The sequence below is a fragment of the Crocodylus siamensis genome, chromosome 1 (assembly GCF_052110815.1).
Source record: "Crocodylus siamensis isolate JL-2025a chromosome 1, ASM5211081v1, whole genome shotgun sequence".
NCBI lineage: Eukaryota > Metazoa > Chordata > Crocodylia > Crocodylidae > Crocodylus > Crocodylus siamensis.
In genome coordinates, this window is record NC_143395.1 from 136,109,433 (window position 1) to 136,135,598 (window position 26,166).

The 26,166-nt window shown below is 46.8% G+C and overlaps 1 protein-coding gene across 1 annotated transcript; it reads left to right on the plus strand.

Moving 5' to 3' along the window:
- Window positions 1-6,100: 6,100 nt before the first annotated feature.
- On the plus strand, window positions 6,101-23,542 carry FAM89A (family with sequence similarity 89 member A). Its single transcript, XM_090043685.1, has 2 exons — window positions 6,101-6,503; window positions 21,447-23,542. Exons 1-2 carry the CDS (start codon window positions 6,192-6,194, stop codon window positions 21,603-21,605), a joined length of 471 nt encoding a protein of 156 aa, XP_089899811.1. The 5' UTR covers window positions 6,101-6,191; the 3' UTR covers window positions 21,606-23,542.
- Window positions 23,543-26,166: the final 2,624 nt, after the last annotated feature.

Sequence of the window (26,166 nt, forward strand, 5' to 3'; positions counted from 1 at the left end):
TAGTCTCAGTTGCAATTTACTCCAGCTAGTGAAACAAAACTGCTCTCTCTTGTGGCAAAGCAAAATTGAAAATAGTATTTGAAAAAGAGTTTGTCTGTCTAGGTATGTGCATGCCTAATGCTCACAAGTTAAATGAATTACAGCATGTGTATGTGTGTGTGTGTATGTGCATGAGCACAGGTGCACACAGATGAAATAGCCAAGAACATTTTGACTGAGCTTCTATTCACATGAACAGAAGAAGGGGGTGCAAACTGCAATGAGTTGAATGGATGGGCGAACAGGAGCAGTAAGAGAGGGTTGGGTGGCAAGGGAAATGGGGGGCTTAGAGATGAGGTTTGGTTGTCAACCCTATAGTCTTACATTCCCCGTACCTGCCAAGATCCAGAAAAGCCCTGCCTTTCTGAAAGGGGGAAGGGGCATGGCTCAGCTCCATTCCCTGCCTCCTCCCAAAGCCAAGATCTGAGAGTCCCCACCCTTCTAGAGGCTCATGTGAGGTTAGACCAAGGGTGGGCAAAATATGGCCCATGGTTCAGATCCAGACCACCAACTGATTATATCCAGCCCACACCTGCCCCATGCCCATCAATGGCACCACTCCAGCCTTGGCCTGGCCAACGTGCACAGGTTTCTGGCAGGGTTGCTGCCACCTCTGTTGCACCCACCCTGGTACTGATCAGTTCCCCCTGCCTCCAGTGGCTCTTCCTCCTCCTCTTCCTGCCTCTGCTGTGCTGCTCTGGGCAGCAGGTAGCATGGGGAAGTAAGAGTGACTGTGGGGGCGCATGCCAGGCACTAAACACCCAGCCACAATGGGGGGAAGCAGTAGCTAGGTCGCTTCTGCCCCAGTGTGAAGGGCTCCAGCTCCAGCTTCTGGACACCTTTCACCCACTCAGCACCCATGGACAGCACTCAGCTACCTGTGGGCAGCTAAGTGGGTGGAAGCTGTGCTCATTGGCTGGTGCTGGGGCCAGAGCTGGGGTGGTACCATCAGTGGGTTTAGGTGACAGTGTGGTACACCCTGCCCCGAGCGGGAGTGGGTGAGACTCAGCCCCATATGGAGCACAAGGACAGCTGTGGGCCAAATGTGGTGGTGGACTACAGTGCACTGCCTGGATGAGCTCTGCTGCATGCACTCCCTGCCCCCTCTCACTTGCCCTACTCCCAGCTGATTCCCAGGACCTAGCATGCATGCCCCCTTACTCCCCATGCCCCAGATCTCTCACCCACACACACACCCCTCCACACACAATATATGAGGGTAAGACTTTATTTTGAGCTGTTATGCTTCTATATACAGTACTCAAAAAAACCCATAAATCAGGACAAAAATATTTAAAAAAATAAAATTAAAACATGTTATAGTAGATGTTTGAGTTTTAGTATATGATTTGTTTATCTGTAATATGTTAAAATTATATCTTCTGGAAGATTTTATGCATGTGGCTCTCGACAGCTCACCAAGAGTCATTAAGTAGCCTGGTAGCCAAAATAGTTGCCCACCCCTGGCTTAGATCTAGGGACCTTGTCTCTTTAGGAGGGTTTGAGCCCATCTTACCATTCCACATGTGTGTGTTCAGGTCAAGAGGGCTCCTTCCCCGCCAAAGGGCATGGAGTTCCTCTACACCAACCCCCTCTGGTAAGTCAAAATCTGGAGGGTTCCTGCCCCTCTAAAGAGGCATGCTCCCCCATTGGGAAATGAATTGACAGCCCTTAGGCTTCTGTATTCTGGGTAGGTCTGAGTCCCTCTTCCTTCCTCTTGTGTATATACCAAAGAGTGAGTCCCTCTGACTCTTTTTCCCTACTCCTGTGTGGTGAGATGAGTTGAGACAGGGCATTCTGGAAGCATGCCCCAAGCAAAGTGGGCGAGGAGAGGATAACAAGCCTGGCTCATGAATACCAGGGGCTCTCAAGCATGGACAATGGGGAAGGTGAATGAAGACACCAACTGAGATGCCTAGAGAAGTTCCCATCTCTCAGAGATATAATTTCAGGCTGTTTTCACCTCTTTGGGGTGGATATACTCTCATTCAGCTGAGTTCCACTTTGAGATGAATGGGCCATGAGAACATACTGGTTAGAAGTAGATTTTCCTAGGCTCCCTGAGGGTACAAATACATGGCACAATGCAGTGCTGTGTAGAGATACATGAGCTATCTTGGGTGCTGGAAACACTATAGCCATATTAGTGCAGGGCCCTGCTCAGGCTAACTAGCTTAGGCAGAGCACTGTGCCAACTTGTCCTGTTTCTGGGACATTCACACTGTTTTCAGATAGAAAATAGATTACACATGTGAATGCCTGCTGAGAGAGGCAGGCAGGAGAGGGGACAAATGATTTCAGGATGGAAGTGTTGTGAACAAGCACTAGAATTTTCTTACTTTGAGGTACATTCTGGGTAGTCCTGACCCCACCCACAGCTCTCTTCCTCAGCTTCCCCATTTGACTTGCTGCCACATTTTCATACTCTCTGGGCACATCTACACAAGATGCTCACTGTGTAGTAGCATAATAACACTGCACAGTAGCATGCTGGTCAAAAACCATGCTAATACACTACTGTGCATTGTTTTTAGGCTACTGTGCACTGAGTGTCACAAAAAACCTGTGCACCAGCACTACTGTGCAATAACTAGCAAGTACTAAACTAAATATGCAGTAACTACTGCACATTAATGAACATGTAGACCCGCCCTTTCAGTGGTCAAATTGCTGGGAGAGGGCCTTGTCATTTGGGCTGAAGTAGACCCCTTGTCAAGGCTCTGCAGAGTATCCTTGAAAGTGCAGCCTCCTACCACCCCTTACAGCAGGGGTGGGCAAAGAGTCCAGCCCGCGGGCTAGATTGAGCCCACGGTGGACTTCATTTCCCAGCAGCCCCTGCCCATATCACTTTGGGCTGGTCTCCAGGGGAAGTGTGATAATGGCCTGCACTCCCAGGGCGGTGGTGACAGCACAGGGCTGGGGCATCGTTCAAAGAAGACTACATGGTCACATACCATAACTCTGTACGTCTTACTATACATAAGATCGTAATTCTTCATTTCCTACATTTTATTAGTTTGAATACTGCTGAACTTGACAGTTTGGAAGGGCACATTTAACTCTGCCAGTGATGTTTTCATCACTGAATATGTTGTTAAAAAATGAAAAAAAAATCAAAATTGTTCCTGGGGGAAACAAGAGGAAGGGGGAGAGGGGGAAGGCACAGTGAGGGATATGAGGTTATTGCTCTTTTGGAGAAAATAATAAGAGCTTCAGATCATTATTCTCTCACAGTTTTGCATTCCTAAGAAATCAGTCCCATCTCTATTTCTCATTCGTAGAAAAAGTGAAAGTTAGAAAATTTGTTTGATATCTTTCACCATTAAAATATTACTACACGCAGTAGAAGTAAACAGGTTGAATAGGTACTCATGGTAGTATTTTTTGAGTAGCTTAAAACAATAGGTGAAAACCAGTGACACACACAAAGAACTGGAGTGTGAAATATTTTGAGACCTATGGCAGTTGTAAATACATACACTGATTAGCCAAGATAACACCATACATTTACCAAAAGGCAAATGTAGGCTTGGACGCATGGGCTGAGTTTCAGGCGTAAACCCAGAGAGCACTGCACTGTGCATAAATGAACATGATGTGCATATAAAAGCATGAGAAACAAACAGACTGTGCAGTGGAGGGCAAACATGGGAGTGTGAGAAAATTGTCCCTGAGGGCATGGACACACAAGGAAGATACTGTGAAGGAAATGAGGGCAGGGATTTGTAGTGTCAGCTGTTTCACAGTTATGACTTATGTGCCCCTGTGTGCTTTTTGCACAAGGTACATGAAAGCTCACTCACAGCTCCCTATACCTCAATGAAAGGCTTTATTGCATCATGAAATAAGAGGGAGTATGTGGGCAGCTGCTATGGAGCAGCCGACTAGCTGCAATTCTCCACTTTCCTTTTACCTTGAAATAACTTGCTCATGTGTTCTTGCTCTGATACATATAGGGATAGACTTGCTACTGTTGAGGCAAGCCTACATTGCTTATACACTGTGCTCACAGCCTTTTAAAAACTGAAACAGCTTGACTTGCTGTGGTTCACCTATTCATGTACCCATGGCCTTAATCCTCTGCTCTGTGATTAAGACCTTTCTACAGTTTTTAGCTAGCTCTTGTCTTTTTGATCACTTCTCTTGCCTGAGGAGGCAGGGGTGGTGTGGGTGCTAAGGCCCATGGCTGACAGCCCAGAGTTGCAAGCTTGAGGCTGTAGCAGAAGCGGTCCTGGTGCAGCCCTGTCAGATTCCAACAAATCTGCAAATTCTGCTAAATGCCTTGTCACAACAAGGACATGAGAAGGAGGAGGACTTGCCTGAGAACATAAATGCTGCTAACATTCAGTGTTAGCCAGTCTTACCCAGAATCATTTTCCCCCCTAAGGATATCTTTTAGCCTAGATAAAATCCTCTGGTTATGCTCTCTGACACAACCAAAAACCTTGTCCAGATAAACTGAGATAGAGAGCTAACTTTCATTTAATTCTGCCACTGCTTCAGTCTCCATCCCATGTGCTAATATTTACACATTATTTATTTATTTAAATTTTCCATTTTCCAAGCCAAATTAGTTATATCAAATTCCAAATCTGTGAGTCAGTCCAGAACCATAAATCATCCTACTACCGGCAGACATCTTCCACCCCCATCTGGTGCTCCAGATGTTTCCAAATCCTTTGGCAGGCATCCTACTTGTAGGGCCAAGCCTGGAGGCTTGGGGTTTGGATGCCCCTGAGTTTTGCTTGCCCTCAGCCATAAGGCCACAGGAGCAAGCCAAGGAGGAGTCTCCCCTTTCCGTAAAGTATATATAAAGCCAAGACCTTCCCACTCCAGCAGCTAAGTGGGAAGTTTATTATACATTACCTTGGGAGGTACTATCCTAGTGCCAGTAAAGCGGTCTTCCCCAGGTATGACTAGGTCAGTGGTTATGGTATTTCCCTTACCAGGTAAGCATAGGACTATGTTTGATCTGAGCCCACAAGAGAACATTTACATATCACCCACATCTCCTTCTCCTCCCTCACCAGCAGCATATGGCCAGGTGCCCAGGGTAGCTGCTGCACACAGGAGCAGTTGTGACTTCTGGTTGCTGCTACTGCCCCATTCCCTTCAGCACCCAGGGGAGCTGCCTCTGTTGCCCTGCCCTAGTTATACCATTGTTCTTCACATGTGTGTCCCCTTCCTTTTTCTCATTCCAGCATCTTCAAACTCTAATCCCTTTCTCCCCCCTCACACAAACACTTTTTCAGCCAGCTCTTTTACTCTCACATACAAACACCTTGTATACTCTGCATATGCTGGAGGGCCCCTATTACCATGATAGCCGATAATGGAGTCAGATTTCTATTGAAAAAACCACAGGCAAATGGTAGAGGGAGCATGTGCGCCCCCGCCCGGCCTCCGAATGTGGAGCAGTTTTTTGGCCGGCCGTCTTTGGGGGAGGGGGACACTAAGCCGCAGCACAGTATAGGAGTGGATTTGGGGCTTTTGGCCCGCCCCCGGGCCCACCCACAAATGGTGACCCCTCCCCCCAGACCCAGGAGGCACCAATCTCCCTTGGAAAGAACGAATTCAGTTCCTCGCTTCCTTCCCAGCCCAAGGGGGCAGCATTACAGTTGCGGGGGGGAGTGCATGTGCGTGTCTCTCAGGGAAGCAGGGGGGACCCCAAGCAGCCCTCTGTAGGCTGGAACTTTTGGAAGTTTTTAAAGTTTTTTCGGGACCCTTCTATATATTCTTGCCATGCACTTTTGGGGCACGACCGTGGTTGAGACACTCTGGACTAGATGTCTTCCTGAGGTGCCTTCCGGCCTTACTTTCCTACGATCCTAGGTTCTCGTGTCTTTTTTTTTTTTTGACTGGGGAACAACAGGGGGCTACGCTCTAGGCAACGAGGCCCCCACGGCCCTGAGTGGCGCCCCTGAGTCCGAAAGCCTGCCCTTCCGAACTGCCTCGCCTCTATTGTGAGGGCAGAGCGGAGGGGGCGGGGCTTGGGGGCTTGCTGTCCAATCGCCGCGCAGTCCTCTGTCCCCTCCCTCGCGTCGCTTTCCCGCCAGCCTCTCCTGGCCGAGACCCCGGGGGCAGCCCCCGCGGCGGGGCGGAGCGGAGCCTGCTGGCGGGCGCGGCGGCTGGTTGCGCTGGGTCTGGGCGGCATGAGCGGGCCGGGGCCGGGGCCGGGGCTGGGGCTGGGGCCGGCGCCGGGGCTGCCGCCGCTGCCCAAGAGCCTGAGCGGGCTGCTCAACTCGGCGTCCAGCGGCGGCGGCGGCGCGGGCAGCGCGGGGCCGGGCCCCGGCGGGCGCTGGCGGGAGCTGGAGCGGCTGTACGCGCAGAAATCCCGCATCCAGGACGAGCTGAGCCGCAGCAGCGGCGGCGGCGGCGCGGCGGGGGGCGGCGGCCGGGGCTCCCCGCGCCCGCCCAAGCCGCCCAACCTGGACGCGGCGCTGGCGCTGCTCCGCAAGGAGATGGTGAGCCCGGGGGCCGGCGGGCGGGGGGCGCCTTTCTCCTCCCCCCTTCCCGGGGCCGGCCCGCCCCCTCGCCCTGCCTCCTGGCAGGAACAAAGGGGCCGGGCGGCAGAGGACGGCCCCGTCGGGGGGAGCAGCTGGGCTTTTAAAACGTCCCTCTTACCCCGGGCCAGGTCCCCCCGGCGGGGGCTCCTCCATGCGCCCCTCCAGGTCTTCCACAGGGTTGGACTGGATGACCTCTGGAGGTCCTGCCAGCCCTCACTTTCTGTGACTTCCTGCGCTTCTCAGCGGGTGGCCCTTTGTGCGCCCCTCTTCCTCCTCCCGCTCCCTTGTGGGGAAAAGCCCCTGCTGGCTCCGCATCCCCTCTCTCAGGGGTCCAGGTTGTAGCCGCGTTGATCTAAGGACGGAGGCGGAGGAGGTTCTTTGGGGGAATCTGATCTCTTTTATTAGGCCAACTCAGATAGTTGGAACAGGTCTTCTTTGCCAGCTTTTGGGTATAAATCCCCTTTGTCAGGCAGCTGCGGTTGGTGTGTGCTCTTTCTGGAGGCATGGGCCTTTTCACATGCTGTCCCAGAATCAGCCAAAGTCCACCAAGTAGCCCCCCTCGATGCCAGTGTGCCACTTCAGTATTAGAGGCTGCAAGTGAGAGAGGAGCAGTGTGGGGAGGGGGGGAAACCCAGGTCACCCTCCTGCCTGGCATCCGCTCTTTTCCCCCTGTGTGACGCAGGCCTGTTTGGCATATAAGATTAATATGGGCTTGAGGCCCACAGAACAACGGTTATCCCCCATCCCTTTTTATTATGGGGGAGGGGGAGGCTGCTGGGTAGGTCCAGTTATTTTGTGGGAGGGGAAACTAAAAAGAAAACAGGGACGGGAGTGAGGTCACAGGTTCAAAACAAGTACTCCAAGGGGGGAACACTGAACAGAGCACACCAGACAGTGTGGCCACTGGCTCATGCATGAGTTGAGGGAGCCAGTGGACATTGCCCAGAGATGTGAACAGACCAGGGACAGGAAAATGGCTCGAGTCCCCAGGGTTCCTTCTGGCCAGAGCCTCCTTCCTGGTCAGGTACTGTGTGACAGGACTTCTAACATGTTTGGGGAAAAACAAGAGCCCAGGTGCCTGCCAAGGAAACTGTAAGGCCCCTTTAGTACTGCAGGCCACTAGTGTTGTGTTACTTATTACTTGGGACAAATAGTGAAAACAGGGACCTTGAAAAGCGTGGGCCTACCTCACCTTATTAGCCTTCTTCAGGTAGGGAGGTCACAGAAAAAGGGGACAACTGAATTCTTGGGACAAAGAATGAAAAACAGGGACAGGAGTGTAGGTCACACATTCAGAACAAGTGTGCCAAGTGGGGACGCTGAGTAGAGCTCACTGGACAGCGCCCACTGGCCCTCAAGTGAGTCCGAGGAGCCAGTGGACACTGCCCAGTGGTACCCTTGCCTGGAAATGGGAATGCATCAGGGACAGGAAAATGGCCCCACAGTCCCCAGAGTTCCTCCTGGCCAGAGCTTCCTTCTAGGTCAGGGACTGTGACACACAAGACTTGGACAAGATGCACATATGGTCCAAACCAGTCAATAGCAGCTCCTATGTTCTTATTGTTCATCGAATAGACTAGCTGCTGCCTTTCTGTGCTGACACTGTGTTGCAGGAATGCTATTTGTCTGGGATTCCTTCTCTTCATTTCTTAAAGAAGATGTCTTGTTTAAAAACCTTTTCTGGCAAGGTTCTAGCAACATCTGGGGATTTGAATTATATATAAAACAACTTCTTTCCAGGAAGAGAAACTGTCAACTGTAGCAGACTCTATCTACTCTTGATATAACGTTCTCCCAGAATTGGATTAATGGGTTTCCTTTGTGCTTTGTAAAAGGCTGTTGAGGGGCTGAATCTGTGATGGATGGAACTCCATTTAAGCTATTAAAGTTACATCAGTGATAGACTTGACCCAGACTGAATTGACGGGAAGGTTGAAAATTCCCTTCAACCCAACACTTGCATGTATTTATGGCCTGCAGGCCGGATACTGCCTGCAGAGCCACGTTGTGTGGCCTGCAGGGCTCGTAGGGGAGCTGGGAATTTGGGGATGGAGCTTGCCCCTAAATTTTGGTGTACAGGTGTATGGAGGCCCATTGGAAAGGCAGTTGCAATAAACCCCATTGGCACACCCATTGCCACATCTGGTTTGGGTCCATAAGGAGTCCTACAGCTTGGATCCAGCCTGGAGAGCTGGCAAGTTTGACTGCTGATTTAATGCAAATACTCTCAAATATCTAGTATGGAATTGGATTAGGGCAGGTGATTCTCAACCAGGGTGTTGTGGCAGCCTGGGCTGCCTTGAGATCTTTTCAAGGGTGCCACACAATATTAGCATGGTAGGTGTAAATCCAGAGGTTTTGTCTAGGAATTCAGAGTCTTAGAAACATTCTGGCCTATTGTGGTCTTTATGAGTTACTTGCCATATAAGAATTGCTCCCTTATTTTTGCACGCTCAAAAAGAGCTGGCATTTTCTGATGCGTGCCTCGAGTCTAAAAAGGTTGAGAACCACTGGATTAGGTCAGTATGCCTTAACTGAGTAGTCTTCATTAGTTTATCTTATTTTCCCAGAAATATTAATGTTAAAAAAACAAACACACCTTAGTGGTTTCCTTGAAAATCCAGGGATTCAGTTAAATAGCAAATAATCTGTAGACCTTTCTTTTCTATATCTTAATTTTGTAATATAGAATTTTTCAAATTACTGAGCAATTTGAATATTTATTTTAAAATGGTACTTTTTTCCCCTAAGAAATAGGTAAGTATTAAAATGGACTCATCTCATTTTGATTAAACGCAGTGAAGTGTTCTTCTGGGTAATTGTTTTGAATCCAGGACCTGACATTCCTAACAGAATTCTTCTGGATATTTTGGCACACCTCTGTTTAAGCACTACTGTGGGAGCAAATGCCTTGCTTATTGCAACATCAGATGAAGTTGTAATGACCAGTAAACAGCCTTTGCGATTACTCTGTGAAGGCTTACAAATGAACTATTTCAAGCTCTGGTAACAAGCACTTTTCTCTTTGTCTGACATGATGCTGTAGACCAGTAGAAGGCTCCATCTAGATATATTTGGAATGTGTTTTAAAAACTAAAAATCCTATCACAATAGGGAAACAGGACAGGAAAGGATCTTGAAGTCCAGCCCCACCCCTTTTCAAGGCAGGATCATCTCTAAACCATTCCAGAGAAATGCTTGTCTAACTTGCTCTTAAAATCCAAAACAAAATGCCTCCAGCTTTGTCAAAACGCACACTGTTTTCTCAGAAAATTTTGCTATCTAATGGCCATATTCCCTGTTGTTGTTGAAGCCTGTTCCTCCTTGTCCTATTCTCTGTGAATACAGAGAACAATTGATCACCATCTTCTTTTTCTGCCCTTAAATAATAACCCTTTTTGTATTTGAGAGTTTACTAAAAACTCATTGGTTTGCTCTGGATTATTTAATTTTTTTTCAACTTTTCCTTATAAACATGTTTTGGATCTCTTACCATTTTTTTTCCTCTCTGATTTCTTCTATTTTTTGCCACATCATCTTTTTTAAATTGGACACAGTATTCCAGGTGAGGCCTCAGCAGGGCTGAATAGTGGCAAAATCATTTTCCATGACTTGCATACAACACTCCTGTTAATGCATCCCAGTATATTGTTAGATTTTTTTGGGCAACAGTCTTGCAGTTTGTGATCCACTCGCTATAACCCCCCAAATCCTGTTCTTAAGCATGCAGCCTAGCCAATCATTCCCATTTTTGTGCATCTGATTGTTTCTTCTTAAGTGCAGTCCTTTGCACTTGCCCTTACTGAATTTCATCAGATCATCTTAATCCTAATCCTGTTCTCTGATGTCTCTCCTGTCATTGGCAAATTTAATAAGTGTACAGTCAGTTCCACTTACGAAATTTGGAGATGATACCAAACTGGGTGGGGTTGCAGATACAATGCACTGCGCTTGGGAAGAAAAAAATGTCACTGATATACAGTGAAACCCTACAAGAGTTTGTCCAGATGTTTTTTCCCTCCTTAGACTTCCTGTGGTGCATTTCAAAGGTGTTCGGAAACAATGGGGTAGGAGGGAAATATTTCTCTTTTTCATCTGTCTAATTAATGGCTTCAGGAAAAATCAGGTTTTGATGCTAAATAAATTCAGGTAAGAAACTTGTCATTTAGAATTTAGTTTGAATCCCCTTCAGATGTGATAGATTATCCTTGGTGTATCCCTTTTGTAGAGCAAATGTTTGAAGCCATTGGAACAACAAAGACTTTCTCGTGAAAGTCAGTTGCCCAACTTTAGGTGCACTTTGACCCATGCAAATTGAAGAGTCACTGCATAGCAATAGATGGGCTACCATCAGGTAATACTGTAGTACACTGTTATCCAACCATGTTCTCAGGCTTGTCACAAAACAGTCCTGTGCCCTTCCCAGGGCCTACTCCTGTCTATTTTCCTGCCCAGTCTGCTGCTCTGTCTTCTGCTGCCTACCTGATGTGCTGCTCTGCTTTCTGTTTCCTGCCTTATCTGCCCCTGTGCTGCCTATCCACTCCCCATTCTGCCACGTGTCACACACAAGCTCCCTATGCTGCTTCTGGCACCTGTGCTGCAGGTTGGCTACCTCTGCTGTAATATTATTACTAAAATTCTGAAGCTATCTTTTTAACACTCTAATAAGTTAGAATCATATTTTTCTTTTTAAAGGACAAAAAGAGACATGCAGAAGGATACCATTCTTAAATTGTGTGTAGTTGCATCCTTCCCTGCATAATCAAGTGAAGTTCTTTGCATGGGTCATTGTTGGGGGGAAATGGTGGTGGATTTTTAGGGCCTTTCCCTTACCTACATTTGGGTAAGGAGCAGGGAGTGAGAATTTGCACTAGGCTGTTTGTGGAGCAAAATAATTTTTTCAACCAGACCTAGTTAATGCATGGGAACAAAAAGCTAAAGGCTGCGTCCAGATGTGCGTGGACATTTGGTTCTTCGGGGACAACTAATACCGGCTCCAGCCTCCCCCTGTACTTGGGCAGAAAAGACTGCTGGGATCAGATTTCATAGACATTAGGCTGGAAGGAACCTCAGAAAATCATTGAGTCCAGCCCCCGCACCCAAAGGCCAGGAAGTCAGCTGGGGTCATAGGATCCCAGCAAGATAAGCATCTAATTTGCTCTTGAAGGTGTTCAGTGTAGGTGCTGAACCACCTCTGATGGCAGGCTATTTCAGACCTTGGGGGCTCGGACAGTAAAGAAATTCTTCCTTATGTCCAGCCTGAAACGGTCTTGCAGGAGTTTATAACCATTCAACCTCGTCATCCCTTCAGGTGCTCCGGTGAACAAATGTTTCCCCTGATAAACTTATAGGTGGCCATCAGATCACCCCTGAGCCTGCACTTTTCCAGGCTAAAGAGCCCCATGGCTCGCAGCTTGTCATCGTAAGGTCTGCTTTCCTGACCTCTGATCATGCGCATGGCTCTTCTCTGGACTCTCTCAAGCTTCTCCACATCCTTTTTGAATTGTGGAGCCCAAAACTGGACGCAGTACTCCAGCTGCAGCCTCACCAAGGCCGAGTATAGGGGGAGAAGAATATCCTGGGATTTGCTTGAGAAGCATCTATGGATGCAAGCCAGCATTTTGGTCGCTTTACTAGCCACAGCATCACATTGCAGGCTCGTGTTCATCTTGTGGTCAATGATGACCCCCAGGTCTTTCTTCCGTAGTGCTAGCCAGTGTAGCGCTGCTGAGCCTATAAGGATGCTGCAGGTTTTTCCTCCCAAGGTGGAGAACCTTGCATTTCTCAGTGTTAAACACCATCAGGTTCTCATCTGCCCATTTGCTGAGCCTGTCCGGGTCAGCCTGGATCACCCGCCTATCTTCTGGCATGGATGCTTTGCCCCAAAGTTTGGTGTAATTGGTGAACTTGGCCAGTCTGCTTCTGACTCCAGTGTCCACCTCATTAATGAAGGTGTTGAACAATATGGGTCCAAGGACGGAGCCTTGGGGGACCTCACTGGTCACAGGACACCATGATGAGTGACTTCCATCAATTACTGCCCTCTGGGTCCGACCATGGAGCCAATTCCCTAGCCAGTGGATCATGGTGGACCCAAGGCTGCAGTTGGCCAGTTTTGCCAAGAGGTGATCATGAGATACCAGATCGAAGGCTTTTCTGAAGTCAGGATATATGACATCAATCTCTTCTCCCTTGTCCCAGTGATAGGTCACCTGGTCATAGAAGGAAATGAGATTGGTCAAGCAAGACCTACCCTCAACAAACGCATGCTGGCTATCCCTCAGGATGTTGCCATCAGCCAGTACATTGAGGATGGCCTCTTTAATAAACTTTTCTAAGATCTTTCCTGGGATAGAAGTCAGGCTGGTGGGCCTGTAATTTCCTGGATCCACTTTCCTCCCTTTCTTGAAGATTGGCACCACATTGGCCTTCTTCCAGTCCTCGGGCACTTCACCAGAGCGCCAGGAGTTTTCAAGGATCCATGCCAGAGGCTGGGCTATGATGCTCGCCAGCTCCTTGAGTACCCTGGGGTGTAGACTGTCAGGGCCGGCTGCCTTGAGGGTATCCAGCCCATCTAGGTGTTCCTTCACGAGGTCAGCATTAATGGAGGGCAGGGGATCTCCCTCACCCGGACCTCCCTGTCCCGTAGCGGGCATGGGCGTCCCATGGGACTGATGAAAGACCAATGCAAAGTACCCATTTAATAGGTTGGCTTTTTCCTGTTGTCAGTTGTCCCATCTGGTTCAGCAGGGGTCCAATGTTGCCCTTGCTCTTCCTCCAGCTCCCCACATCTCTGAAAAAGGACTTTTTATTGTCCTTGATGCTCGAAGCTAGTTGGAGTTCAGCTGCAGCCTTGGCTTTCCTGATTTGCTCCCTGCAGGACCGGACCAGTGCAGAATAATCTTCCTTGGAGGTGAATCCTGTCCTCCATCCTTTGTAGGCCTTTCTTTTTAGCCTCAGGAGGTCTGCTAGGTCCTCTTGCTGCCTTTCCTCCGAGATGGAATAGACTTAGCTTGTGCATTGAGAATCGCTTCCTTGAGAAGCAGCCACTCTTCCTGAACTCCCCTCCCCCTAGGATCGTGGTCCCTTAGGTCCTGACTGACAAACTTCCTGAGGTTGCCAGAGTCGGCTTTCCTGAAGTCACGGACTTCTGTGTTGCTGACTGACTTGCCAGTTTTACAGCGGGTGGTGAAGGTGATCAGCTTGTGGTCGCTGTCACCCAACTTCCCATCGATCACTAAGTTGCCGATATGGTCATCCCCAGTAGCCAGTACCAGATTGAGTAGCGCTTTGCCTTTTGTTGGTCTATAGATTTCTTGAGTCAGGTAGAGGTCATGCATGCATGAGAGGAAGATTTGCAACTGCTCGGATTTTGCTGAGTGATCCTCCCACGAGATGTCTGGGTAATTGAAGTCACCCATGACCACCATGGTCCTGGAGCATGCAGCCTCAGCCAGTTCCCGGGCGAACTCCTGGTCAAGCTCAGGACTTTGGGTAGGTCTGTAGTAGACTCCCACTGTTGTCCCCTGTGCTGTGTTCCCGATGGATTTTAACTCGGAGGGTCTCCAGTCATCCACCTGGTCACCAAGATCAGCTTGCAGGGACGTGTAGCTTTCCTTAACATAGAGAGCTACACCCCTGCCCCTTTTATCTACACGATCCCTCGTGTACAGGGTATAGCCATCTATACCTGAGGTCCAGTCATGGGTGCAGTCCTACCAGGTCTCCGTTATCCCAGTGACATCATAATTATTTGCATTGAGGAGGAGGACGAGCTCCTCCTGCTTATTTCCCAAGCTCCTGACATTTGTGTACAGGCAGGCAAGTGTCCCCTTGGGGGCTCTTGCCTTGCCCACAGATTGTACCAGGGCTAGGGAAAGGGTGGGCTCCCTTAAGTGCCTTGGTCTGCTGGCTTTGCTAGGGTTGCTCAGTGGGCCAGCAGTGGCGGTAGTCCCCCTGTCCCCCAATGGGCTTAGTTTAAAGCCTGCTGGAGCAGGTCAGCCAGTCTGGCTGAGAAAAGCCTCTTCCCCGGGGAGAGAGGTGGAGGCCATCCCTTCCCAGCAGCTCGCTGCCTCTCTCGCCAAAGAGCGGGCTGTGGTCATGGAAGCCAAAGCCTTCCCGATGACACCAGCGCTGCAGTCTTTGGTTCACTGCGTGGATCCTCCTCTCCCTTCTCAGCCCATATCCCGAGACTGGGAGGATCGACGAGAACACCACCTGTGCCCCCAGACCCTTTAGCTCCGCTCCCAAATCCCTGTAGCACCTCATGACCCGGCTGGGAGCGCTCCGAGCCATGTCATTGGTGCCTACATGAATAAGGAGCATAGGATACTGGTCTGTGGGCTGGAGGACCTTAGGGATCTTCTCTGCAGTGTCCCGGATGCAGGCCTCCGGGAAGCAGCAGATTCCCGGCTAAGGGGTTGGAGCAGCAGATTGCCCCCTCTGTGCCCCGCAGGATGGAGTCTCCCACAATAAACACCATACGTTTTGTCCTGAGGAGAGCGGGGACGGTAGCTGCAGTTGAGCCTGCAGGAGCTGGCGACTCAGCAGGCTCTACTGGAGCAGCGAGCTCCAGCGGGGCAGGGGCCTTGATGCGGCAGGCCTTAAGGCCCTTGACCACCTTGGTCCATGCCCCAGACTGGACAGAGTGGGAGGTCCCGGAGTCCTCCTTTGTCCTGGAGGGAGGCGGTGGTCTACCCTCCAGCTCCCAGGGGAGAAGGACCTGGTAGTAGGAGTCTATCTCCTGCTTGCAGTCCCTGATGGCACGCAGTCTCTGGACTGTGGCCTGGAGCTCCTCCAGCTGGTGTGCCAGAGACCCCAAAAGGGAGCAGACCCCACACGGGGAGGTGGCCATGCTCCTGGCCGCCAGAACCTGAAAAAGGGACAGGCAGCCCGTGCAGCCAAGAGCCAGGGGCTCCGTCTGGGTGGCTGTCTCTGAGGTGTCAGAGAGGGGGGCGGCAGAGCCCGAGGGGACCCTCGGGGTGCGACACTTGCCTATCCTCTGGTAGGCTAGCTACGGCTGGGACCGTCTACCCTGGGGGGTTCGCAGGCAGGGTCTCAGGCCCTCCCGCGCGAACTCCATGCTAACTTACGCACTGGCAGACAAGTGTGCTTGTTTGCGCAGCCTGTTCACGCGGCTCCAGCCTTGTGGCTCCCTGGGAGGCTGGGCCAAGTAGGGGCCTGGGCGGGGCTTGACCTGGCCCGGCTCCACTCAGCCACCTCATCCCACTCAGTGGGGGGTTATCCCCCTCCCACCACAGGCCCCGCTTGCATCTGGCTGTGCTGGGGGTCAGTGAGGGGCTCTGTGGCTGCTGGGGGGTCTCGGGGGCTTCGGGGGAGTGGGGGCACAGTGGGCTTTCACCCGCGCGTCTCTCACTGCTCTGGAGCCTAACTGGGGCGCTTTTTGCTGTTGGCAGGCCCTTTTAAACTCGATGACCCCAGCAAGATGGGTGTTAAGATGCTTTTTAAATCCCTTGCAGTCCCTAACAACTATGAAACAGCGGTGCACCACGCTCCGCCACTACTTGTTCCTGGGGAATGCCCATGCCACGCATGCTCTGATGCACAGCAAGTTTCCCCACAGGTGGTAGGGGAGGCTGGGGCCAGCCCAGTGCTGGCCCCAGCAGCGTTGCCTGAGGTCCTGGGGGCCTCCCAAGCTGCAGCAGTGGTGATTCTGCCGCATGTAGCCTGGCTGGCAGCTGCAGCATGGCTCTGGGCAGCCCAGCTCTGCTTTTGAGTGGCACGCAGTGCCCATGTGTGTACTGCTTCGTGTTTTTTCTCTGTGGGTTGTTTTGAACCCTGGATATTTAGGGGTCCAAAAAACCCTCTGTGCTGTTGCCTTGCATTGCAGAGAACATGCAGTATGTGGCACTGCAGACTTGTCTGCGGCATCATGTACCACACAGCTGCACTCTTCTGGATGCGGCCAAAGGGCCTAAGTTTTGTAGCACAATGTGATCCAAGAGTGAGAGGTTGTCTTTCTTTTTATATTGTCCTTGCTCATTTTAAGGTAAAAAACAAACACATTAAGGGTAGGTTGGTTTTGTGGCCAGTTAAACAATTTTTTTGAGCCAGATTTTTAGTTTAGATCTAGGATAGTGGTTTTCAAACTTCCAAAGGTAATGGAGCCCTTTCATATTGCTGCTTCTACTGCAGATTCTCTGTCCACGGCTTCATGGAAGCTGACATGAAGCCAGGCAACGGGGGTTTGGCAATAGCGGTGCACCACCTCCCAGCCCAATCTGTGTCATTCCTGTTGTGGAATCCCAGGGTTTGGTGGAGCACAACTTGAAAACCACTGATCTAGGGGATAGAGGGTCACTTCTCAGGCTGTTTTTTGACATCCTCTGATCTAAAGACCTATGAACACTTCATGGATTTTGACATCTGTTAGCTCATTCTTAATCTAGAAAAATGTAGTATAAAATTGTGGACTAAATTTTCACTTTGCACCTGTAAGTATAGTGTCTATTGAATGGAAAAGGAGTGGATTGCCTAGGACAGAGGTCCCATTTGGAAAATAAGAAACTAGTAAAGTTTTATTATGCTATATTAAAATCAAACTCAGTTGTGCCTTCTTGAAATAAAGCAACATTTTGAGGGAAAAAAGTAACTGTTAGGTTTTCTTTTCTAATCCATCTCAGAGTGTGGAGTTGGTCTTCTTCCAACAGGGTATCAAGCACTTGTGAAAATCCAACTCCATGGGTGCCAATTCTATCTTTTGCCTTGCAAGAGAGAGATCTTGAAAGTCTAGAATCTTTTTTTTCTTGATCTCCATCTTGAATAAGTTCTTGCTTAACCTCAACCCAGTATTTCTAATCATTCTTCCCTTCAAACACTGTTTACCCTGTGATATATGGCTGCCTAAGCTTTCTGCTGTGTAAATATAATAATGTTAAGTCCAGCTACATACAGTTCTGTTTGCATCTGTACTTAAGGTGAGTAACTTGTTTTCAATGGGAGTGTCTACATGTGCCTCTACTGTGCTGTTGTTACTGCACTGGCATTTAGTACTTCTTTTTGGAAGTACTAAATGCCGCAGTAACAGCCCATACCACAGCATGCCAGTGGCACGTGGTTATTTTTAGCCCCTACATCACTGTAGCACCGCGCTATATTGAGAGAGTGCCTAGGCTGCTAAACATCATTACCTAGCCTAACAAGACTGAATAAAATATTATCATACTTTGAGTAGTGCACAGTTTAATCTCCCACAAGTATCCCATTCTCTTTTCTGTCATGTTCTAGTTCCTCTCCAAGGAAACTTCTACACAACTGCTTGCTCATCTGTACATTGCTTTTATATGTCAGGACTGAGAGGAGGAGAAAATGGATAGCATGCTTCTAACTAGTTTTACATTCTGCTCTTGCTTCTACTTCATGGTAGAAGAATGGTGTGTAAGGGCAGCAGCACCTGAATAATAGTGTCTGAGGAGGTGGCAGTGGCGGTGGTCGCAGCGGCTAGATAAAAATGGCATAGCTCCAGTGATGGTGAGAAAACTGTATCAATGGCCCCTAGTGACAACTAGCCCCTCAATTTTTAGTACCCTGATCTTAAAATCAAACATGGAGGGGAAGCTGTCCTGTCCCATGGGGAAGTAGTAGCTTACTGTGTCCTAGTACAGCTTTCACCTTCTTGGGTTTGCTGAGCAATATTTATTGGTTTAAAGAAAGTAGTGTCCAGTTTTCCTTAACAGAGAAACAGCTGTTCAGAGCAGAGGGATGCTGTTATGAATGAAGGATCCCCAAACTAAGAACTAAGGAGTTACTTGTCTTTTCATCAAGATAGAGATGTGCCTTTCATAGTTTCTAGGGTTGGAAGGGACCTGAGCAGATCATCTAGTCCGACCCCCTGCCATGGCAGGAAAGAGTACTGGGGTCAAATGACCCCAGCAAGGTGTTCATCTAACCTCCTCTTAAACACCCCCAGGGTAGGAGCCTGCACCACCTCTCTTGGAAGTTGGTTCCAGACCCTAGCCGCCCTGACCGTGAAGTAGCGCCTCCTGATGTCTAACCTAAACCTACCCTCTGCCAGCTTGTGACCATTATTCCTGGTCACTCCTGGCAGTGCTTGGGGGAACAGTGACTCCCCCAATGCCTGCTGGTCCCCCCTTGACTAGTTTATAACAGGCCACAAGATCCCCCCTCAGCCTTCTCTTTTGGAGGCTGAACAGGTTCAGGTCCTGTAGCCTCTCCTCATAGGGCCTGCCCTGTTGTCCCCTGATCATATGAGTGGCCCTTCCCTGGACCCTCTCCATGTTGTCCACATCCCTCTTGAAGTGCAGCGCCCAGAACTGGACGCAGTACTCCAGCTGTGGCCTGACCAGTGCCGCATAGAGGGGGAGGATCACCTCTTTGGACCGGCTCGAGATGCATCTGTGGATGCATGCCAAGGTGTGGTCGGCCTTCCTAACTGCCTCCCCACACTGCCGGCCCATGTTCATCTTGGAGTCAATGATGACCCCCAGATCCCTTTCCGCCTCCGTGCTGACAAGAGGGGAGTTCCCCAACCTGTAGGTATGGTGCCAGTTGTTCCTCCCGAGGTGCATCACCTTGCACTTGTCTGTGTTGAAACCCATCCTATTCTCGTCCGCCCACCCTTGTAACCTGTCTAGGTCTGATTGTAGCCTGTTGCATCCTTCCAGTGTGCCCACGTCCCCCCACATCTTAGTGTCATCAGCAAATTTGAACAGGGTGCTTTTTACCCCCTTGTCCAAATCACTGATGAAGATGTTGAACAGTGCGGGCCCAAGGACCGAGCCCTGCAGAACCCCACTGCCCACGTCCTTCCAGGTTGAGAAGGACCCATCCACTACCACCCTCTGGGTGCGGCCCTCCAGCCAGTTGGTGACCCATTTGACTGTGTGGGTGTCTACACCACAGCCCCCCAGTTTCTTAACTGTCGAAGGCCTTCTGGAAGTCCAGGAAGACTATATCCACTGCTACCCCTGCATCTAATGATCTGGTGATCTGATCGTAAAAGGCCACCAGGTTGGTCTGACAGGACCTGCCACTGATGAACCCATGTTGGTTGCCCCTAAGCATGCAGTCCCCTGCTGGCCCCTCCTGGATGTGTGCCAGAATATTTTTCTCGAACAGCTTGCCTAGGATCGAGGTAAGACTAACCGGCCTATAGTTTCCCGGGTCCTTCTTCCTGCCTTTTTTGAAGATGGAGACCACGTTGGCCCTCTTCCAGTCCTATAGACTAACTTTAAATTAGTCTGTAAGGCTCATCCCTACCCTGCCTGATTTCAGACTAACAATCCTAACTCTTTCTCTGCTCATTTGTTTTGTTAGGAAACAAAAAGACAACTCTTGTTAATCTTTGTTATCATCGTGAAGGGGTTGTACTTATCTGCTCTCTCGTTGTATGCTTATACTCTGATTTTTGAAGGAAGGAGTCACTCTCTTCTGAGTGCCTTAAAATGGGGTCTTGAAATCTGGGGCCACAAGACAAATAAGCAGCATTTTTTTTCCCTTTAACTGTTAAGGACAACAGTGCTTTTCTGAAACTAAAAATTGGGCATTCAGACACAACAGTCTAAAATTTGTTCCTAAAAATAGGCAGGTATGGCAATTAACTTAAAAATGTTACCCAGCAGCATTTAAAGCATCGCAAATGAAACATCTTGTTTTGGTTTTATCATCCCTGTAAATAAGCATAACATTTCTGAAGAAGTATTGCCCACTTCATTGCCGCAGTGGAGAAATTATTATGTAAAAATAGAGTTAGTCATTTAATCCTTAACTCTGTTCTCTACCTGCTTTGTATTTGGCTTGGGAATTATTCTTGTTCATATAATTCTGGTGCCTTAAAGATGTCTGGAGCATTTGTTTCAGGAATTCAGGACCAACAAGATGAGAACATAATTTAAAAAGTTTTCCAATCTCAAGACCCGCATGAGAACAAAGATTAAGCTGAAAATCACATAAAGGTTAAAAACAAACAAACCAATTGCACTGCAAAGTTCGCTGTATTTCCTTACTGCTCAGGAAAATGTTTGATGCAGCTGTTAGCTGCTTTCAAGTAGTCTGTTGGATTTTATATGAACCTGATTTATTTGCTTCTGACAGGGTTACAGCGTAAGTCAGCTGCTTTGGGTGTAAACTTCACAGAAAAAGTCAAGGATTAAGGATAAATTTATCAGATGCGGATAAGTAATTTTAAGACCTGAAGCCCCATTCCCCGCCCCCCCCCCCCCCCCCCCCCAAATGACTTGGTTATTTTTGAAAATGTTACCATAAACATATAAACACATATTATACTTTATAAACATATTATACTTCAACACTGGGTGGAGGAAGCCCTGGGTGTGTCTGCATGTGATGCTATGGCATCGTAGTATCTGTGAGCAAAAAGTGTGCCGCCACCGCTGCTACAGCAATGTAGGGGCTAAAAATAGCCTACAAGTTGTTACTGTGTTGTCATTTAGTACATCCAAAAGTCCTTTTGGATGTACTAAATGATGGTACAGTAACATAGGGGCACGTGTAGACATGTCCCCTTTCTTGTGCAAAGTCTATATGAGGAAGATGGGTAAATAGGACAAATATGATGACACCATTAAGTCTGTCTTTGGTATCACAGGGAGTACAGTATGTTTGAGTAATTTTGCATGATGTATGCTGGATTAGGATTGCATGGCTTTTTTGCCAATTAAATAGGGCATGGTAACATTACTGAATCATGAGGAATGCTCTGTGGCAAGGCTTCTTTTGGTGCTCTTTTATCTGGCTTATTCACTAGAGTGGACATAACCTTACTAAACTTAATTACACTACCATATCGCAATACTTCACAAGGTGTGACAACTGGTCCTCTTAAAGCTGTGGAAAAAATATGCAAGAACATCATACTGCAAATCAAATCATATTTGAATGTCTTTTTCTTTCCCCTTCCAGGTTGGCCTTCGGCAACTAGATATGTCATTACTATGTCAACTGTTCTCTCTCTATGAATCAATTCAAGAATACAAAGGTGCATGCCAAGCTGTCTCGAATGCAGACTGTACATATGCTCTGGAAAATGGCTTTTTTGATGAAGAGGAGGAGTATTTTTAGAAACAGCACCACTGTCATTGGCAGGGACAAAAGCCCATGGATTGTTTTTTCACTCCCTATAACGCTTCCGAGATCTGGAATCTGTGGATTTCTCTTCTTGAGGGGAACATTTGGCTACCTGAAGTGTGTTGAAGTCATGTTTGTGGCAGGCTGTCAGTGCAAGTTACTCATCTAAATGCCACTTTAGGAAGGTGATGTCCTGCAACTTTCAGGATTCCTCAGACATTCATGTTTGACAAGAAATGTCAGTTTAAATTTCAGGCTGGATTTTTCTGATTTACAGATGTTGGCAACTGACTTTATAACTGTAATGTTGATCATACAAGAAGTCAGTGACATCCTGAGTGTAATAGCTTTTCAGGGGGTAAAAGACTTCATTATGCCGTAACTAACCAGGGGTGATATGTATTTGTCAACAGTACTGATAAATCCTCTTTGAACAGGTGTTTCAATACACCTGGTCCAAGCCATATTAAGCTAATCTGCTTTTATCAGCTGTGCTACTTACCTCCAGTTCTACACTGGGTGGATTGTTTACACAGTTTCTTAGATACTTGTCTTCTATAAAAACCTATGTTTTGAAACATTTTTCCTTTTTTCTAATCCAAAGGTTGTATATAAGCTAGTGGATGTTATCTGTATTTTTTTTCTGTTCAGCTACCTAACTTTCCTAGTGCTGCCAAATAGCGTTAACTTTTATATTACCTTCTTGGGGTTTTTTTCTTTTTGCATAAACATAGGTCTATGACCTGCTAAAATATGTCTCAAAAAGGGTTGCTTAGCTTTTGCTGTATTAAAGAGTAAAAGCATAGGTTCAGACATTGTCTCTCTGCCACTATGTGGCTTGTAATAGCCCAAACTCTTAAATGCAAGTGTTTTCAAACATATGAAGTATAAGGAATCTCTCAATATGGAAAAAAAAATGGGACAAACTGCAATATTTTGTACTGGATGACCTTTGTTTCTGGAAGGTAGTCTACAACTTTTTAAGAAGAATTGCAAAATAAGTGTTTTGGGGCCACAGTTATAAATAAAACTCTTTACTCTATCATATTTGCTTGAAAGAAAGCTAAGCTTAAATGTACACATGTATTTTGTTGTTAAAGCACAGTACTGGTAAAGCAGTCAGCAAAATTTATGATCTTTATAGTGTATGCAACACTCAGTTAACTTAAAATATACCTAAAAGAAGCCAACTATCTTACCATGCCTCTTGCCCTGTTCTGAAATGAAACTGCAGTACTCAGCACATGATATGGGTTTCTCTTACTTCAAAAGTTAATAGTCAGCATGCTGTGAAATTTGGTGTTAGAATCTTGACACACAAGCTAATAATTAAGGGCTTTAACTTCAAAGGATCTTTTTTTTGTATGGCTTATATGCCAGGCATAGATTCAACATGCAACAAGGATCAAATTCTGTAGTAGCACCTCAACTATTTTAAAGAAAAAAAAAGCTGGTGAAAAAAACGGGTTGCGATGACAAAAGCAGAGGTAGCTTAGGACAGGTGTTTTTGCTTAGTTTCCTTTAAACTGACAGCAGTGGAATCTAAACATCATAGTGAAGACTTCGGGGTGCAATGTGTGTGTGGCTTTTTAACTTAGTCTATGACAGATTCCTTACGTAAGTTTTAAAAAACCTGTTCTGGCCTAGTTAGTTCTTTAATGTAGGCCTATTTAAAATTAATGAACAAACTTCACTGATCTGGTAAAAGGTAATCTAAATGGCTGCTACTTATGTGTCTGCCCATAGATAATGCTCATGGTTGTACATTTGGATTCCATGTTTAACCTTCCAAATGTTAAATGTAACATTCTTTAATTATACTTTGCTGTGCTCTTGACATGTGAAAAAAAACTCTTCTATTTAATTCAGACCCCCTCTTCCTGCCCCATCCCTGAAAATAAAAAAAATATGGTGCTTAGCATAAGATGTAACAGCTGTGGGTATGTTTTTGTTGATGTAAATATAAAAAAACAAACATTCTAGGCATGGTGACCACGTACACTGAAAAGGGCATGTTTAGATGATGGTGAAATATTTTTTTCTGCATGTGCTCACAAAAAACTAGGGCTGGAATAAACCTAAGAAGTTATTTCATCCAGTCCAGTAGAGGTGGTAAATCCTTACACCTGGACAGGTGTCAGGTTTTTCATTCTTAAATTTGGATTACACTCTCCTTATCCTGCCTTAGAGCAGTTGGTGTTAATTGGTAACAAGATAATGTCAAAAGGACCAGCACTTTGTTTTTTGGGGTTTTTTTGTACTAACTGGATGGGCTTTCATGCGAAGGCAATTTATATGTTCCAAGACTTCAAGAAAGAAAAGTATAAATGTTCATTTTATTTCTAAGTTGGGGGGTTCATTTACTAATGCAGAAGCATCTTATGAGGGCAGTATTCCATTAACAACTCCTCACCATGCCCAGAAAAAAAAACCACTGTAAAATATCAGTTTTTACATTCAATTGACATAAGGTTGCACTGGTCACAAGTTAAAAGGGAGTGAATAGGCCTACGGTCACTATGATCCATTTTGGTTTTACAGGGTACAAAAACAAGGGCAGAATCCAAAAATACCATATTATTACTGTCTAGTAGCTTTGAAATGTTCTGAGGCTTTAAATGCAGAAAACAAAGTGAAGCTTCTCTTGGCACTCTTCCCCTTTTGTAAGCAGGTCTCCACAAAGATGGGCAGTTGCTGTGCACTCAGCAGTGGTGGATGTGTTTTTCAGACTAGATCCAGCTTTTCCTGAATTTCACTGGGAATTTTATCATTGATATTAATGGGAGCTGGACCAAACCCTCAGTGAAGGAGTATTTCTTGAGCTCCAAACTAATGTTCAGTCTAGCTGGATTATTTCCAGGAATATGAATGACTTGCATGAAAACTCTGACAGACTACAGTAACAAGTAGGAGGTGCTCACCCAAATACTTTAAATCTCCCACATATATTTCTTGCTGTGTAATGCAGTGAAATTTGTAGGTATCCATTTAATGAGAGGCAAGGTTTTTTGGGTGGTTTTTTTTGTGATACCTTTTATTGGACAAAATGTATAGGTAACAGAGAGGTTTGGCAAGTTTTTGGGCAGACACTGCTGTTCCTCTGATCTCCCTAAAGAAAACTCTTAATTTCCTTGAGCAACCATTTAAATAGTATATAAAGATCTGTCGGTTATCATATTTTCTCATGTACCACACTGTAGAATTCCTAATGACCTTTTGTGGAACCCAGTTTGAAAACCACTGTCTTAAGATGAGGAGTTGCCTAATAAGAGTGGTGTCTTTTACAAGTTTCACTATAGATGATGTAGAGTAACCTGGTGCCTTACAACAGCATTCTAGGATATTTCCCAAAAGAGACCGATACAAGAGAGAATACTTGAGCAACAGTGACAAGCACTGTATTGGCATATCTGGTAGTAGAAATTGCTTCAGACTGGGTTTATATGCATCTTGCTCAGGTTTAAGCATAAATCACCAGTCAGGATTCAGAACAATACATACTTCTACATTTGGTGGGGGGCAAGGGGCAGGGACAGGGAAGCATTTCCCACACAGAAGTACATGTGTTTGATGAGTTTAGTATCTTTCTACCATGAAAAGAAGAGCTGTTTCTCTCCTGTTCTCTGTAGTTAAAAATATATGACATTTCCTGGTCAATAATTTACAACCTTATCCAGCTTCTGCTATACTCAAGGAGAGTTTTAGTGGGAGTTTACAGTAGACCTATTGTCAGTGTGTCTGTTTACCTTTATGTACTTGAGGCAGTCTCAAATAATTTACATGTCATTTCTTGGTGGGTGGTTGTTGGAGAAAGGGGTTCAAGATGCATATTCCTCTACCTTGCCTACATGTATTTTCTCAAAAGATGACTAGGGAATGAGGAGTCCCTCCCACCCACAAAGCTGTAGATTTTTATCTTTGTTGATCTGTTTGAACCTATTCAATTTTCCATGCTAGATTATATTGCAAGACCTAAGGAAAGCCATTTAGAAAGATTGAATTGGTCATTTGGCTTATGCAGTAACCTACTTGGAAGTAATTTAAGGACCAAAGCCCCTATCTTATACGTGTTTAATACTTTGTGCTTTTTTAAAGCGTCCTCTCTCTCTTTAGCATTGCTTTATTCTTCATCAGTGCAGCGGATACGTGGCTTTCTGGGGTGCAGGCTGTGTCTAACCACAGTGGCAGCCTATTTTGGGATCAGATAATCTGGAAGAACAGTCATAGTTCACTGTTCAGGGAGGTGCCAAAAGTAGTCTACATACAAAGTAGATTAAACTGCATAATTATGTCTGTCATCATCCTATCAGCTATTGCTTAAATTGTTTTGCCCTACATTCGGACTTATAGACGTAAAGTAAATACATCTGATCTCATAGCAGTAGATGTTCTATGATCCTATTTCATTCTGTAAGGATGTGCATTTAGTAAGAGTATAGACTATAGTACTCTATAGTATATAGAATGCTCCTTGGTGTGTAGGTGAATAATTTTGAGCCAAGATCTATTCTGTAGCTGTATTGACTTCAACTGATCAGCAGTGAATTTGGCTATT